Raw genomic sequence first — 16,933 nt, forward strand, 5'->3', positions numbered from 1 at the left:
TGGTCATCAATGGGCGACTGTTTACAATGAGCCGTAAAAAACTCAAGTATTCTGTTAACTGGCTGGAAAGAGCTGTAAAGTAACGTCTTCTTTGAGTATTATTTTAATCGAACGGCTGCGACTTGAGTGGCGAGAAACGTGCCGAGACTGGAGGGTTAACATCTTCAGGTGCCCACAAATGTTGCCTTGCAACAGACGAAACATTTAAATTGATGAAAAATCTTGATCGCTTAAATGCAAATAATAAATAAACTTGCAGATTTTTAGTTTTTTAAAACTCTCGAAATGTGTTTTTATTTAAGATTAATTCCCATGTACATCAAACGTGCGTGTTCAGCCAATCAGAGCGCTTGTTTTCATCCAATCAAAAATGTTTATCGCGGTTAAAACGTCCTGCTACTCTGTCATCTGTCAAAAGTGATTAAAATTGCATGCTACTCCTGTCAGATTTTCAAATTTTTGTGTTTTTAATAACTAAGTATTATAAATAAATAATTAACGTTAAAGTTTGTATTCTGGAATTAATCTTGCCAAAAATAGCAGGATCTATTGTTTTATGTCTGATAAATTTCCCAATTTTCACTTAAACATTTTTGCTTTAGATAATTTTGCTCGTTGAAATTAGAGCATTTTTAATCAAAGGTTAAACCCTCGAGCTAAAGCTCTCGAGCCTAACCAGAATAAAAATGCCCAAATTCAACTCGTAAAATTGTCAAAGCAAAAAGTTTTCGTACAATTGAAAAATGTATCCGATAAAAAAATTAGGTCTTGTTATTTTACCTTCGAAAAAAATCCAAGTCACAAACACATATTTTTTTTTTAATTTATGTTTAGCTCTTTGGTACACTGTTTAAGCACGGAACACCGAACCAATTTTTGAAGCATTCTTCCTTTGCTTAAAATATATTGGAACTTTTAAATTAGAGCTGTGAAAAATTTGAACAAAAGACAAATATGAAACAAATCTCACGTTTGGCATTTTCATCATAAGAACGATTACAAATCATCCAATCTCTGAAAAATGTTCTTTGGATTGTTCACTACCTATAGTTGGCGCGGCGAACTAGTGGAGTAGTCACGAGGTGTTCACGTGATAGTTCATAGCGACGTCATGAACAGCTTGATTTACGCTGCCTGACGAAAGTTGAGTTTTGTGCGGGAAATTTAAATCTTTACTACTTTAACAATGAATAGAAATTTCGATGCGTGCATCGAGCTTCACCAAACATCTTAACGCGCGCCCTTTAACCAATAGGAAACCACCCTCCTAAAAAACACGTGAAATTCACGCTAGTTTATTTTTGTGCTAATTTCTTAATTTTGAAAATTTCAAAAGAAGCATCACACTCGGCGTTTAAAATTATTCTTACTTATGTTTTCATTTATGCAAATATGTATTTTTATTTTTCTAATTTTGAGTTCTCAGTACTTCTATAACAAAGAACTTTTGGCTAAATTCTCAACGTTTCTTTATACGTGAGAGAAACAGAAAACAGTTCCAATAATTTGTAATTGCATTTTTTTTTGCTTTCTGTTTTGTAAAGGTTTTTGTAAAAGGTGACAACCGTTAAATAAATTACTATTATTTATTTTTTCCTTGAATTATATCTTTGCTCTTCACAATTATCTACAATACTGAAGCAACTTTTAATTTCAATTAGAACTACATATTGGTGCCTTCACAGAAGAAAAATAAAAAGCAAAGAAAACACATCTAAGAGGCCGATTTCAAGTTGACTTGCGACTGTCGCACTTGTTATTGTCATGGTAACGGCGCAAGAGAGAAAGATGACGCATATTGGTAATTAATGTGTAGGACAAAGATAGCTACACATTTGCGCTGCACCACCTATTTGCCACCATGACTTGAAATCGGGCCCCAAGTCTACTTTTTTTAAATAAGCATACATTTCTGAATCATCATTTGGATGTAATAAGAAAAAGAGAATAAAAAAGGAAGCGACTTGATAATTAAAACAATTCAACTAAAAAACTAAAAAGAATTTTCTAAACTAGGTTATTTCACATAATTTAGCTCTTTTTTTGGGGTAATTAATTTTTTAAGAAGTTCTTTAAACATGTTGGGATTTTTAAATTAGAGCAATGAAAATGAAAGTATTGAAAAAAGACACAAAAACCAACTCCCAAATTTAATTACATATTCATTGCAAGGGAAAAAACGATACCTAGTTTATTCAAATTTTCTAACAATTTATTTTGGATTTTCTAATAAGATTTATTAAGAGTTATCAGAACAGAAAAGTTTTAACAATTGTGTTTTCTCGAAATCATCTCTTGACTTTTCCAAAGTTGCAAAAATAAAGGAAAAAAAAAACATTGCCTGGTACGGATTCATTGTTCTGGAAAAAAAACAACCTTCAGGTCAGGTCAGAACCTGAGAATGATTTTTTTAATTGTTGGTATCTCGAAATATGTAGTATTTTTTCGAAAATGTTTCTTAAATACAAATCAAAACTAATTTGAGAAAAATCAAATTCATTTCCACTAATAAATTATTTTTGGGACTCCATTTGATCATTGTTTTAGTCTTTGCAGTCAATTTGCTACTATTTGTGGACATTAAAATAGCAACAAAAGACACAAATTGAAAAAATCTGAATTTTATACGAGAAAGAAGACGAACAAATTTATCTTGTTTTTAAAAATCAGAATTGTTTATTTTTCATGTTTGGGTACTAAATCTAAACATGTTTCATTGCAACAGAGCAAAAAAATATTTGCAGTGAACAATGCAATCAAAATATTGCAACAACTTTACAATCTCTTTAGGTCAAGATGTTAATAGAAAATTTTTTCATTTCCAAAAATTTAGTTCTCCAATTTCTCAATTTTCAAATTTTGGGAATACAGACATCAAACTGCCAACTCCTGGCAAAAACATACATTTTTTTCTTACACTTGGTTTTCACCACGCATCAAGCCCTTTCAAATTTCTTTCTTTCATGATCAAAACAGCGCCAGAACCTTCCCTTCGTGGCGCTATTGCCAAAACTGCAATCAAAATTGTCAGAAACTTGCAAAATAATTGAGACGTGAGCCAACAACTGAAGTAGTTTCCAAATATTTTTGTTTGCACAGACTGATAACAATAAATATAGCGATGCATAGATATCAAAATCCATCTACGATAGAGATAAGATCTGATCTGATTCCAAACCAAGTAACGTAACAACAAATTTTGGCGTGACGCAAGAAATAATGTCAAGGCAATGAAATTTGGGAGCTTGAAAAAGCGACAAAAGTGAAGAGAGACTACAAAGAATTAGAATGGAGAATTAAACAGGCAACGTGGAGCGAATGGCAACGAGAAAAATTCGAAAACAGCGATATCTGTCTAATCCGACACGTGTCCAAACGCGACTCTTTCCTCGAATACCGAATATCTTCCTTCCACTTTTAGCGATTCTTGCAAAAGGTGTGTTTATCAGATAGGGTTCGTGGAAGCGTCAGTAGTTATCTTTGGGGTAGAAACGACAACGTCTGCTGCAAAAGCGCGATAAGACAAGAAGGAAGAACAAGAACAACAACAACAATCTCAATCGCTCGTGGCTATTTTGGACAGTCGGGGGTTCTTAACGACCTAGTTGAACAGTACTTCCCTCCATAAATTCGTCTATTTTTATAATAACAAATTCGCGCCGTTACAAAATATTCTACCGCAATAAAAATAATGTTTGTTTCTCCAAGGCATCGACGGAAGCAATAAACCATCGTTTTCGTAGTTGGCCGAATCTCTTCGGCAAACAGAACCCGTGTAGAACAACGTCGGTTGTCACCTCCCGTGTTGTACACGCTCGGACAATGGCAACCATCGATGACGTCATGTTCATGGTAAGGCGACGCTGTCCTTACAAAGCACACATTCGTGTTCCCCGAATGGCATTGTCAGTTCGTTGGACACCATTGTTTCAGAATTCCACGGCATAATCACCTGCGAGACGTCGGTCGATCCGGTCCTGGGGCTGGGGCCCATGTTTGCTGCCAAAACATTGGAAAGCCAAACACGAAACGTGTTGACCGTCCGATCAAAAGAACCGCGTCGGCGATCGACGAAATCGCGTGATTTTCATGGGACACCCGGTACGGGTGAGTTGTGCCGCAGCGGATGCTGCGTCGTTCCGCGCCGATGATTTTCAATAGAAGCGGAAACTTTCGCTGGTCCGCGCCTATCTGCTCGTTTCCTGTCCATCTGATTTGCCCCGATCGGCTAATTGGTGCGGAATCTGGACGACCTGCTGGCGAGCGGACCGCGATTTTAGGATCTATCTGTTATCATACAAGTGCTGTGTCGCAAGAGATTGCGAATTGCCACACTCAGAACTCGTCATTTCTTCAACACACATTTTTTGGCTAATTAAACATCTTCTTTGTTTTACAAGGCGAGAATTTCGTAAAATGTAATGTCAAAATTTCATAATTACGTGCTTGGTACATCTCCGATTCGCAAATCGCAAGTGTGGAAAGGGGAAGAAAATCTTTGCAGCTTTCAAAACAGCACTCTACTCTTCGAAGCATTTTTTTTTAAATCTTGGAACCTTAGAGAAGAGCCCAAGAATGTTTATCTAAAAATTATTAAAAAATTGAGAGATTTCTGAATAAAAGGTTCGATGCTGATCTCTTTTCATTCTTCATTTGAAATGATCTCTTCGGAGTGTGGTTCGAGCTTAGAAAGCTGAAGCAATTTCCGCCTCGTAAGCTACATCTCAAATCTTGCATTTGAGAGTACAATTAGTGATGGAACAATATACCTCCTCCAATTTCTTTTGATGGTATCGCGAATCCGATTTCGATCGGAATCTCGTAAAAATGTTTCCTGCCGAGGTGGTTACGTCAAATGGAAGAGGTGAATCCCCCAGTCTATGCTTTGGTATTTTGAGTCAAAGTGATGGACTCCGCGTTCGTCTGTGGCAACAATTGAGCAGAACAGATCCATTAGGACCCTTGTTCTTGTTAATAAATAAATATTGATTGGTAAACAGTTTTTCGTCTGTTGGTCAACACTTTCTACTTTATAAACATAAATGAAGGACTACCTTCACAGAAATGACTAGTGTTAAAAAAATGCAAATTTACTAGAATGCAAAAAATTCTTTCGATCTTTGGCAAATTATGAATGGTATAGTTAAAAGATCAGTCAGCGGACATTTAAAATTGCTAAATTTTATTCGATTTAACAGATTCAAAATGCTAAAAAATTTCTATAAAAGTTTTCCATAAAGCAAAATCGTTTTTGTAAGCTATATACAGGGTGTCTCAGCTAAGACTATCGAGCCTAATAACTCAGTTATTTTCCAGCGGATTTTTGTGAAATTTAAAATGCAGATATTTTAGACGGTGAAGAATAAAATCCCATTAATGCAATCACCCAAGTCTTAAAAACGTAATGTTTACATGCCTTTTTAAAATGTTGAATCAATTAAGATTTACATAAAAAATTGATCGTCAATTAAAAAATGCTGTAGGGAAAAACTCGTCCTTGAAAGACGTCTGGTTTGCAAGAAAAAAGCAAAAAACTGTTAAACGTGGCTGCAAATGCAAAAACGTAGACGCGTATGAAACAAACGCACAATTTTGCAAAATTTTGGTCATCCCTTTTCGCAGAAGCGCAGGTGACATATTTGACGTTTATCTTGCCAACCTTACAAACACTTACAAAGTTAAAGACAACATAAAGAAGCAGCATTCAGTGCCGCCAACCTAAAATGTTTGATTAAAAACTCCTGTTTCGATTTTCCTGGCCAGGTAGGGAAATGTGATTTTCATGACGCTTTAGACGAATGGAAAAAACAGTATTTTCTAGACGGAGGCCGAAAAATATCTTCTCAGGTTTGCATATTTTTTGATTTAATTAAATATTTAATAAAAAATGCGAAGGGGAGGAAATGAAATGAAATTTAGAGATATAAAGTGAAACGTGATTTATTTCAAAAATAGATGATGGAAAACAATGCTAAAAAAATTAAAGAAGATGTCATTTCCGATTAATTTTCAAACAAGTCTAAAACGTTAAAAGCATAATTCGCGTTAAGAACAACTCTCATTTGAGAAAATATCTGGATTTCGCTTAAATAATGTTGCAGGGTTGATATTAATAAATAAAATATTACAAACAATTGTTATTTCTTTGATATATGACCAGAAACCTGACAGTTATTCTTTTAATTCCTGCCGTTAAAAATATGTACACAAATTTGTTTAAAACACAGATGGCGACGGCTTTTCTGCAGAAGAACCAGAAGAAATTACTGAAGCAACAAATGCTGCACTTTTATTTGTGAAATTAAGTATAACTTATTATTTCATTCATAATGAAGTCCTTGGGTATTTTTTTTTAATTACTTACCTAGTTAGGATAGTAATTTATTCTGTCGTGACTTTTGTATCTTAGAATTTAACTTCTACTCTCAGTCATAAAATAGTACATTTTTCAACGAGCGTATAATAAGAGGATGAAAATTCCAAGACGAGCCGTAGGCGAGTGGTGGAATCGTCCGAGTGGATTTCAGTATATTCTACACGGGGCGTGGAATTGATACCCATCATTCTTGACATCCAACAAGAATGCATTCATTCTTTAATATACGTGGAGAAAAAATATTTCTCACTTAATCGCTGCCATTAAAATCCAAATCTAATCTAAGTTATTGCACATGTTACTGTTCATTTGACAAAAAAATGACAATATTCCTACATCTTTACTTTTTTTAAAAATAAAGTTTTTAACATCTGATTTAATTTACAAAATTTAATTAAAAAACAAAAAAATTACAAACAAGTTAACACGACTGCGTTTTTTTTTTCAGCAAAAAAAATCGAACGAGCCAGTCGGCTGACTGGCCCACCATTTTTTTTTCTCGTAAATTTACGATCTCTCGGGGGTTTCCTTTCCGGGTCAGTCAGGGCAACCACCCTCATTTTTGTTTTGTTAATAAAGCCGTCACACATCTGGCGACCTCTATTTGTAAGATAAAAAAAAACTGTAGGGTTAGAACGATTATTTTTATAATTATTCTGTCATAAAGGCTTTTACGCAAAAATTTGTTAAAAGTTTAATAAATTCATTCTCATATAATATGGTGTTTTTAAAATGTAGGCGTTGATTGTGAACGCACCACGGATTACAGATCACGGATCAGCTGTTTAAAGCTAACCTCACTTTTTGCGTTGTTTGTGTCTCTGCAAACTGAGGAGTGGTGCGTTCACAATCGATTCTTCAACGCCAACTTTGAGGTGACATTTAAAAAACATCAAGTATTTTGTCTTCAATTTTGTGTTAGTCACAGTAGCAATTAAAATATTCAAGTTCTTGCAAAAGTATTTAGAACTGTCCATTTTCTCTTATCATCACATCAAAAACAAAGAATCTGGTGAATTTGTAACGTTTTTAAAATATCTCGGTACCATCTCCTCGTTCGTACTCGCCTAATGACTCTCAAAAACGTGTCTTATCTTTCCACATTCCCCCACATCCATAATTTTCCATTTATTAAAACAATGATAAAAGTGAATTCGAAAATACATATTCGCTTACAAAAACCACATCCTGACGCGCAACACCAAGCCTGACTTGCATTTAGCAATTTGCACTGAAGCAATCCACCGATAAATAATTAATCAGGTCGGAATTCCTCCAGCCGTCGTAGTTGGTCAAAATCGCCGCCACGAACCCACGATTCGGTGTTTATTGACGTCCCTCGGCCGGATCCCATCATCGTCGCCCATTGTTGTCTACACGAAAATGACCCATCAAGCGACAAGAGCGGCTCGTCCTCCATTTTTTATAGAGTTATGACATGTTTGCCCAATCGTCCCCGAGACCCTCCAAACGCAAAATATAGATTACCCAACCGACTCCCGGTGGATTGCACATTTTTCCTTTACGGTCAATAAACACCATCAAGTTTTGAATTGCGAAACGTGCATAATACGCGATATGGCACTCTTCGCCGAAACGAACACACACAGACACGTATTTTTCGAAACGCAGCTCGCCATTGTTAAAACACATGCAATTAGAGATTTTTACTTTGATAGAGCGGTGTTCGGTCGAGTGGTCACCAATTGTATCCCGCTCTATTACGCCCACGCGTCCATTACACGATATTTTTTAGTCGCACTGTATGCACGGTTGCATCGATTCAACAACATTCGAGCGACCCTTTCATATTTTCTGAGTTATTGTCGGATGGAATTTCAATCAAGGGAGGCGAGCGAAACGCAGGGCCGGACTCACCTTTGGTTATGTTCAATCTGACTTGTTCCTTTTCCCACGACGCGAACGACGCCTTCAGCGCCTCGGCCATGGTCTTGTTCGTGCCCGGCGTCAGCGGCGGCACCTGGGTCGGTATATCTGCAACGAAAAAACTCCATGAGATCGAGCTCCATCCTGCCGGCGAATTCGGTGCCTAATGGTCCGTGTAAAAAACCGCAATTAACGAATTACGACCGCGTTAAACCAGAACTCGGACTTTTATTAACACTAAAATCGCAAATCGTAGAAATTCTGCAAACGCCGAGATAAAACTGGCCTGGACGTTGTTATCACGGCGAAAAAATTTTAATGTCGGTGTAACACTTTAGTAAGCAATAAAAGATAATAGGAAAGACAGCGGGAGTCGCTCTTGTACGTTTCTTGCACTCTATTAGGATCATCATGATTTATGCATCCAAAAGAAAATTATGAGTTCCGGGAAAACGCGACAAAGAGTTTTGCGCGAAAATCTGTCAGGCTGTCGTCGCATGGGCGTGTCGAGGAGGTCGCGTCGGTGTGTCGATCGTCGGAAGCGGCACGCTAACTGCGATGTTTACGCGATGGGAGAAGATGCAGATTGAGTCGTGTTCCGCTAGAAAAAGGGTGTTCTGGATTACATCACCAGACCAAAACGACAAGTCGAATGGGTTTGAGCGCCTCGAATCTTAGTTTTGTGATCACAGTAGTGTCCTGTGTTTGAAATGGGTATTTAAAAAAATTCAATAGAATGGAGAACCAGATGAAGGTTGGAATTTTTAAAACGTAAAGAGTGAAAAATGCACAACACAATTCTTATCGTAATTAATTAATAATGAAATGAAATAAATAACGGGTGTTCAAACGAAAAGTTCATCAAGTTTTTGATAACCTGGCACTCACATTACATGTAAAATAAATTTAGTCAAAAATGTCACTTTTTAACGTGGTCCTAACCTAACTTTTGTCATTGATCTTCTACGACATACTTTTCAATTGAACACTCGATAAGTATTTGGCTTCAGTTTTCGTATTTTTTAAATCAAAATGTTCTCAATAAAAATATTTCTACTATTCTTTGATGCAGTTGCGGTTTTTCTAAAAAAAAACCTCTTCGTTTTTGACAATTTTCTGTGTCTTTAGTTCTCCTGACAAAATATATCGTCTTTTGTGTTCCTCAGAACCCTTTTATGCCTGGTCTGTCAATGTTTTAAAAAGGTTTTCCACTTCATTTTTGTAAGACATAAGTCAAATAATCTTCCTTTGAATATTTTAAATCTTCATTACTGGCTATAGTTATTTTGTATTTACATAAGTAGGTATGTATTTGAGATATTTACATAAAAAAGCAGACCTGTACACATTGTAAAAATTTCAAAACAGAAAGCTAAAATGAGACGTGATTTCTGGTTGCACGAAAAAAATGTTTCTGTTGTCGAAGCAGGAATAGAGAAGAATTCTTGGTGTGAAGATACAATGAAATACATCAATGGAAAACTGAAGAGAATAATAAGATGAAGAATTGAAATTTTAAAATAGGAATTCCACAATTGGGAGACACAAAATCGTCATTTTCCACAATCCATATTTTTATTGCGTAATTAATAAGTAATTAATCGAAGAATTGTCACATTGGCAAAGAAATATGCAGTAACATTTTCTTAAAAAGCAAATTTTAAATGGAGGAACGTTTATCATTGAAGGCAGTGATCACCCAAAGGAGAAAATGACACTTTACTCCCTAGGACATAATATAACATTTTTCCTCTCTTTAATTTTTAGAAAAAAAAAACATTTAAAAACAAAATTAAACTTTCTCAAAATCAGAGTAAGCACATTTGCCATTACCCAATTTGTGTTTTATGAACAACTTTTTTTATACTCGCTAGTTGTCTCATTTTGGCGAATATTTTAACAATGGACTCCTGTAGTGATTCCTTCATCAAGGTATCTTCAAAGATCCAACAATGTCATAACATGACTTATAAAAAAATGGATGACGGAAAAAATGCCAAAAAAGTACGGATTCAGTCGTGCTGACTTATCTTTCAAGCAAAAATCAAATTCTACATTATTAATAACATTCGTGACTAAAGAAAACATTAGGAGTCTTAACAACAATAAATTGTGATTATCTAATATCGGGTATTCATTTAAATTTATCTTCAAAGTAGGCATTGAAAAGTCGATTGTGAACGTACCACGGATCAGCTGTTTAAATCTAACATCACTTTTTCCGTTGTTTGTGTTTTTACTCCGAGACTGACGAGTGGTGCGTTCACAATCGACTCTTCAATGCCAACTTTGAGGATAAATTTAAATGAACGCCCGATACATTTTATTACAAATTACTCAAAATTTTATTTTGCGATATATTTTCGAGAAACGTCAATCTTGACGTATTGCTTTTATTCACTATGGAGTAAAAATAAGCATTTTGGGTTCCCTTGGGAGAAAATATCAAAACTTAATTCTCATACCCGAGAAAAATTCAAAATTGCAAAGACAAATGGACAATTGAGGAAAATAAATAATTCTAAAATTGGTGGATCCTGGATGATCACAAAATCCTCATTTCATTTTTTTTTGTGAAGAAACCAATCACTGAATTAAAAAAAAATCTAGTGCCCACATTTTCCAAGTCACCAATTGAAGATTTCTCCTTCCACTTACGTTACCAATAATATTTTTCTGAAGAAAATGTCTTTCATTGAAAAGTGGATTAGCCATTCTCACGCCAATTCTGTTCCACCTTTCGTATCTTTTAGCATTTTTGCCGACCCTACAGGAAGGAATGTCTGGGAACTCGTTCCCAGTCCATTTTCGCAGCAACATTGGGCACATAAAGACGTAATGGATGTGCCCGAGTATTTGCAAACAGTGACCGAGTACATGCATCGCATACTTAATGGTGCCACCTGCTACATATTAAATTCCTCCGCTCTTCAAAGACACGTTAGTGTCAAAAGCAACGCCGATTGAATTAAATTGTGGCCAAACGCGCGCACATTTAATAGAATGCCATCTACGGAATGCCGCGTTTCGCGGAAAAAATTCCTGGCGGCGTGCAAAGCGCCTCGCACGCGTTTCGGGGGCGGCGGGTCGGAAAAGCTCATTATCCACGGGGCATGAAACCAATTACGTTTATTGGCCCATAAACAGGACCGATTAAGGCCCGACCGATTCCTGGAAGATTATTTTGGTTGAGTGGATGATTTGCACGATCAATCCGAACGGTGACTTCTCGAAATAGCGGTCTCCACCGAGTCCAGGTGTTTGTGATCGTAAAGCAACTACGACGGTATTATTAGTAACCGAGTGAAACGTCGGCCAGATGGGCCGCGGGCATTATTAACCCGAGCCAAAATTAACCGACATCGACGATTGTCGTCCAGTTTGCAAGCCCCCCGGGGGCGGACGTCGACGTCGATTTGTCGAGACGTGCCGGAGGAGGCCGCACGTACGGAGCCCGTGCCGCGGTCGCTGGACCGTCGCCGGCTTGCATACTAACAGGGCGAAGCCGTCGCCAACGGGACGGCTACGATAAGGGAACGGGGGCCGTTAGATAAGCCGACAAGTGAAAACTGAAGTTCCGAGTAGGGCCTTATCTTGGTATCTGCACTAAGTGGGTATCTGTTTGTCGAAAAACAACGCGCCGATTGTCGTCGCCATGTGAGAATGGAAGAACATTCCGGGGCACCGATGGGACCTTACGATGGGCGACAATAAACAAACACCACAACAACACAGCTCCCGAGCTACCACCAAAGAAGAGTTTGTGAAAAAAAATTCAAAAATACGTGATCGCAGAGTATGACTGCGAGAGGTGCACCACAAGGGGGTGCGTGGACCCCTGTTATTTTACACGCGACGATTGATGAGTCTCTTACGTGAGGCGCAACAACTGAATTAAATTTAGTCGAGAGAATGATTTTAAAATGAAATTTGATTTCTTCGGGCAAGGAAAAAATGTTATGCATATGAATTGTAGTGATGACATCGAAACGATTTTCACCTTCTGACAATAAAGGAATGAAGAAATAAGAAGAAAACACAAATTGCAATTTGCTAGTAGAAAAAAAAATTAAATTTTATAAATACAGTGTATCAAGAGTCATGTGAAATTCGAATATATTTGATTTTTGCCGCTCTGTAGCATATTGTGGTACCAAATAGAAAAACAGAGGTTATGTTACGTCCATTAATGACAGGTTTTTAGTAAAGACTGTCCTAAGATTAAAGTAATAATTAGAAAAAACTGAAGAAAATCACAAGCAAAACAGCTAAGACGTCACAAGCTTAATAATTTGACATTTGACTGTTGACATCTAATTTGACAGCTTCAACGGCTCGACATAGTTCGACACGATAAAATTACAGAGCTGCACAATTCCACAGGACTCTTGATATACCTTCTTTCAGAGATACTCTACAACACCAAGGGAAGTAAAAAATAAGGTAAAAGCAATGTCTAATTATTATTAAATATTTTCCAAGAGTAGGTATGTGACAGTTGAGGCAAGACGTTTGATCGACTAATTTATACGAAAATCGTCAACTCGCAAAAAAATTATTGTGAGAGGTACACCACAAGGGGAGCGTGTGGACCCCTGTTGTTTTATTTTAAACAGGCGGGTTCATTAAGGGTAGATAATTTTAGCACGAACACAGCGAATAGTCGATGAATTAACTTTCTAAATGAGCCCCAAAGAACAGAATTAAATGTACCCAGCTGGATCAACAATCTTATTCGTTTTTGTTGTGTTTATTTAGGTATTTTAGGATTTTTTAACAAAAAAAAAACAGTTGGTGAAATTATTGTCACGGAGGTAGTTCATGACTAAAGACCATTCAAAAATCAGAAAACCACCACCTGTTGCTTTAGGTTGGTAAAATTAAAAAACCCTAGGTAGATATTTTTTCCTACTATGCTGGTAACTATAAATTGTGACATTTAGTCAAAATAAAATTCAATTGCTTTGAATTCCGTTCATATTGTTTTATTAGCAGCACGTTTTATTTATTTATTGATTCTTATTATTTTTACTTAAACATGCCCAGAAAAACAAGACATTTAATAAACACTTAACCTCAAAATTACAATTCTCACCAAATTTTACACTAAACAGCGTTGCCGATAGTAATTATCGAGGACGTTGGTGGTTTTTTGATTTTTGAATAGACTTTACATCTAATGAATAGTCAATGATTTAAAAATTCTCTTACATGAATAAAAACAGAAATAAATTTAGCCAGCTGGATAAATAATACTGTTTTTGTGATTAAAGTTATTTAAGCCTATTTTATGCCTTTTACACGCCTTTTCGCAATAATTAAAAGAAAAAAACGAGAAAACAACAATTGCATCAGATAGATAGATACCTTGAAACTTATCTTTGCCACTTGAGAAAAATTCAAAATTACGTAACAAGAACACCGAGAAAAATAAATCCATAATGAGTCGACGACGATTTGAATTTTCCGTTTCTCAGAAAATGTCCGAAGACAGTAGAGCCAACTAATTTGTACAAGAACCGTCAACTGGTGCACCACAAGGGTGAGCGGGCGGACCTCTGTTGTTCCATTTTGGGCAACGGACCCGCGATTTGAGGTTTCGCTTCTTTCGATCGCAAATTTTCCTCGATCGAACAAGTTTCTAGGTTTCCAAGTCATTTGTCAATCGACAATTCGGCTTTATATTTTTCGACTCTGAAGCCTGGCAAGCTTCCAGTTTCCATTAAAACCCTTGGCATGCTTTCCCAACGTTTCATAGTTGCAGTGTTTGACACGTCCCTCCCAGTTTACGAATTTATCAAGTTTCTTGGTTACTCGAGTCTATTTTTTGCCGCCTTCATTCAGATTTTTTGGATCGCGCAAAATTGAACAACAGCTCCTGTCGCGCGGTTTTGACGCAGTGGTGGTCAAAACCCCCCGATGGAAATTGGCAGCCCTGGAATCGCGACCCCCCGCGTCCAACCTCGGGGTTGTGTCAAGTTTCGGTGACCACATGCAGGGGCAGGTGCCTCATTGTGGCCGCACCTGCCGATGCACGTTATTAATAAATGTATTTTTTTTTTTAATAACGACGCCGCGTATCGCCTTGGTGCAGCTCAACAACGCCACGAGAATCGACGGATTTATCACCAGTGTCAAATTCCCATGATCCTAATTACCGTTCGGACAAAAAACAAATCGAATTAGCATAAATTATATGGCGGCTCGTTAAAATTTATTGCGTCGGGATGATGGCAAGTGTTGTCGAGATTCGATTGACGAATTTGTACAAATGTCAGGTGGTTCGGCCAAAAATTGCAGCAGATGGTGAGGACTGAGGAGGCGCGACAGGTGTGGACTGGCGCGTTTGGGACAAAAAGGCCGATCAGGGCTGATTCCCAAATTGAGAAATTACCAAGGAGGAACGAGGACCGTTACGTCGGTTCTCGGGTTTTATAGTTTTCGAGACTGGATTTTTCAGCTCGAGCAAATTTCTGATCTCGATCGCAGCTCTTGATTAGTGCAGCTATAAAGTTTTCAGGGTCAAAGACTCTTCTCCATCTGAACTTTATGTTGGTGACTGAAGGTTCGTTCTTCTTAGAGCTATTAAATTTCATTGCTTGTTCCAGATCTTCAAGGTTTGGCCACAAACAGGGCACCTTCAAAGATCTTTTATCAGAGTATTCTCCGCATTTTGCCAATTCACTTTATTCTTATCACAAAACACATTGAGGTTATGTTTTGTAAATTTCAAAAGCAATTAAATTTTGCCTTGCATTTTAGTTCTGTTTTTAGGCTGTTCCTTGCATACAATGAAATTACCGATCTCACTGTAGCCTCTTCATCTCTTAATTTTTTCATTTTTGTAATATAAAAAAGTAGCTTTAAGATTTGATGGTTTTAAATAAATATGTAAAAAAATGTTTAGCGCGTTCAAATGAAACCCTGGGCTGCGTAGGCGTTGGAAAAATTAAACCGTTTAGAACAGTGTAAAGTTTGAATTTCCCGCCGATTGACGAGAATGACATCAGTTTATGTTTAATCGGGACATAATTGAACATGTTTATTTTTCAGCAAAAGGTGCCCATACATATTAGCTTCGAGAATAGAATTCGTTAAGTTATTCTATTTTTAATGTAAAACATTGCAAAGAAAGAAAAAACGAAAGATTTTTTGGCTCTAAATTTTAGGTTAGCTGTCACCATGCCCCAATTAATCTACGCTTTAAAAAAGCACAACAATTGACGGTTTCCAACGCCTTCCCAGCGCAGAATTTCATTTGAAAGCGCGATAGTTGTTTTTTTTTTTTAATTTGACGTCGAAGTTGGCGTTGAAGAGTCGATTGTGAACGCACCACTGGATTACAACTCTCTCGACAACTCTGATTAGCTGTTTAAATCTAAAATCAGTGTTTTTAAGACGAGTGGTTCATTCACAATCGAATTTTCAACGCCAACTTCGATGCCAAATTTAAGAAAACTGTAAAATTTGATATTTATGCAACAAAAAATTTCAAACTGAGAGGTGAAACTTTAAAAACAGAGTGACTGAATAAGACATGATTTTTTGTTGCGAGAAAAAATGTTTTGTTATCGAACCAGGAATAGAGAGAAGAATTCTTGAAACTTTTTTCTTACGCAGAAAAAATTCGAAATTTCATAAATAGAAAATTGAGGAGGATACATTGATAAGATAAAGATTTGAAATAGGTGTTTCGCAATTGATGGACTGTCACAAAATCTTACTTTCCCAAATATATCTTTTTCACCGTATTTAATAAAGCATTGAAGAGTTGTCACATTGGCAAAGAAATCATCTCAGATCATCAGAGTAAGCACACTTGCCGTTACCCAGTTGCGTTTTATAATAGTATATTAAAAAACAAGTTTCATAAGACCAGTCTTGAAGCACGAATTCAAGATTAAAAAACGAGTGGCGTAGCCACGAGTTATTTTAAAGAATGAGTGCTTCAAGGTCTTATGAAACGAGTTTTTTATACTATTTTTTGTAATTTGCCCTTTTTAAGCCGTTTTTAAACAAAAATGTTTACTTTCTTCGATTTAGGGATTTTTGTGGCGGTTGGTAATGTCTTAATTTTAAAAGTGAAAATTTGATCAAGTCTTCAAAATCGCCTTTTGTTTTATCCAAATTCTGTCACAAAACACCGCCCGCTGAAATACGTGACATTGCCAATTGCGAATTTGTTGCCAGATAAATCCTGATAAATAATTCTTTGCACATTTTGTAATTTAAACTGACACGCATGACGGATCAAGCTTTGCCAACCTAAAAATTTTCGTAAAATGTTCCGTGAAATAATGGCTATAAGGACATCCCAGATGATGACGTCGCGTTCGTTAATATGTCTATTAGAGAATCAAAATGGAGGCAAATTACAAAAAGAGTTTATCACATCCTCACTGGTAGTGTCTCGTTTTGACACATCTTTAAATAATGGACTTCGGTAGTGTTTCTGAGAAAACTTCTTTCCCAAGATATCCTGGAAGAAGTTAAAGCGGTATAATTGGATTTACCACAAAAAAATCCAAAGAGTACGAAATGAAATATGATTTACTGAAAGATGGGCGACGGAAAGAAGTGCCAAAAAAATTGAGAAAGGTGTTTTTTTGGTTATTTTTCAAGCAAGCTGAAAGCATAAAAATCAGATTTCGTGTAAAGAGCAACACTGGC

General features: G+C 36.6%; 1 protein-coding gene across 5 annotated transcripts in view; it reads right to left on the bottom strand.

Moving 5' to 3' along the window:
- pnt (pointed) overlaps positions 1-16,933 on the bottom strand; it is an 83,926-nt gene that overhangs the window by 18,450 nt on the left and 48,543 nt on the right. For all 5 annotated transcript variants that reach the window (XM_069039875.1, XM_069039873.1, XM_069039877.1 and 2 more), the window contains one exon: positions 8,255-8,371. In XM_069039875.1, the coding sequence (XP_068895976.1) occupies positions 8,255-8,371 (117 nt within the window). The remainder of the gene's footprint in view (positions 1-8,254; positions 8,372-16,933) is intronic.

This window comes from Tenebrio molitor, chromosome 2 (genome assembly GCF_963966145.1).
Source record: "Tenebrio molitor chromosome 2, icTenMoli1.1, whole genome shotgun sequence".
Lineage (NCBI taxonomy): Eukaryota > Metazoa > Arthropoda > Insecta > Coleoptera > Tenebrionidae > Tenebrio > Tenebrio molitor.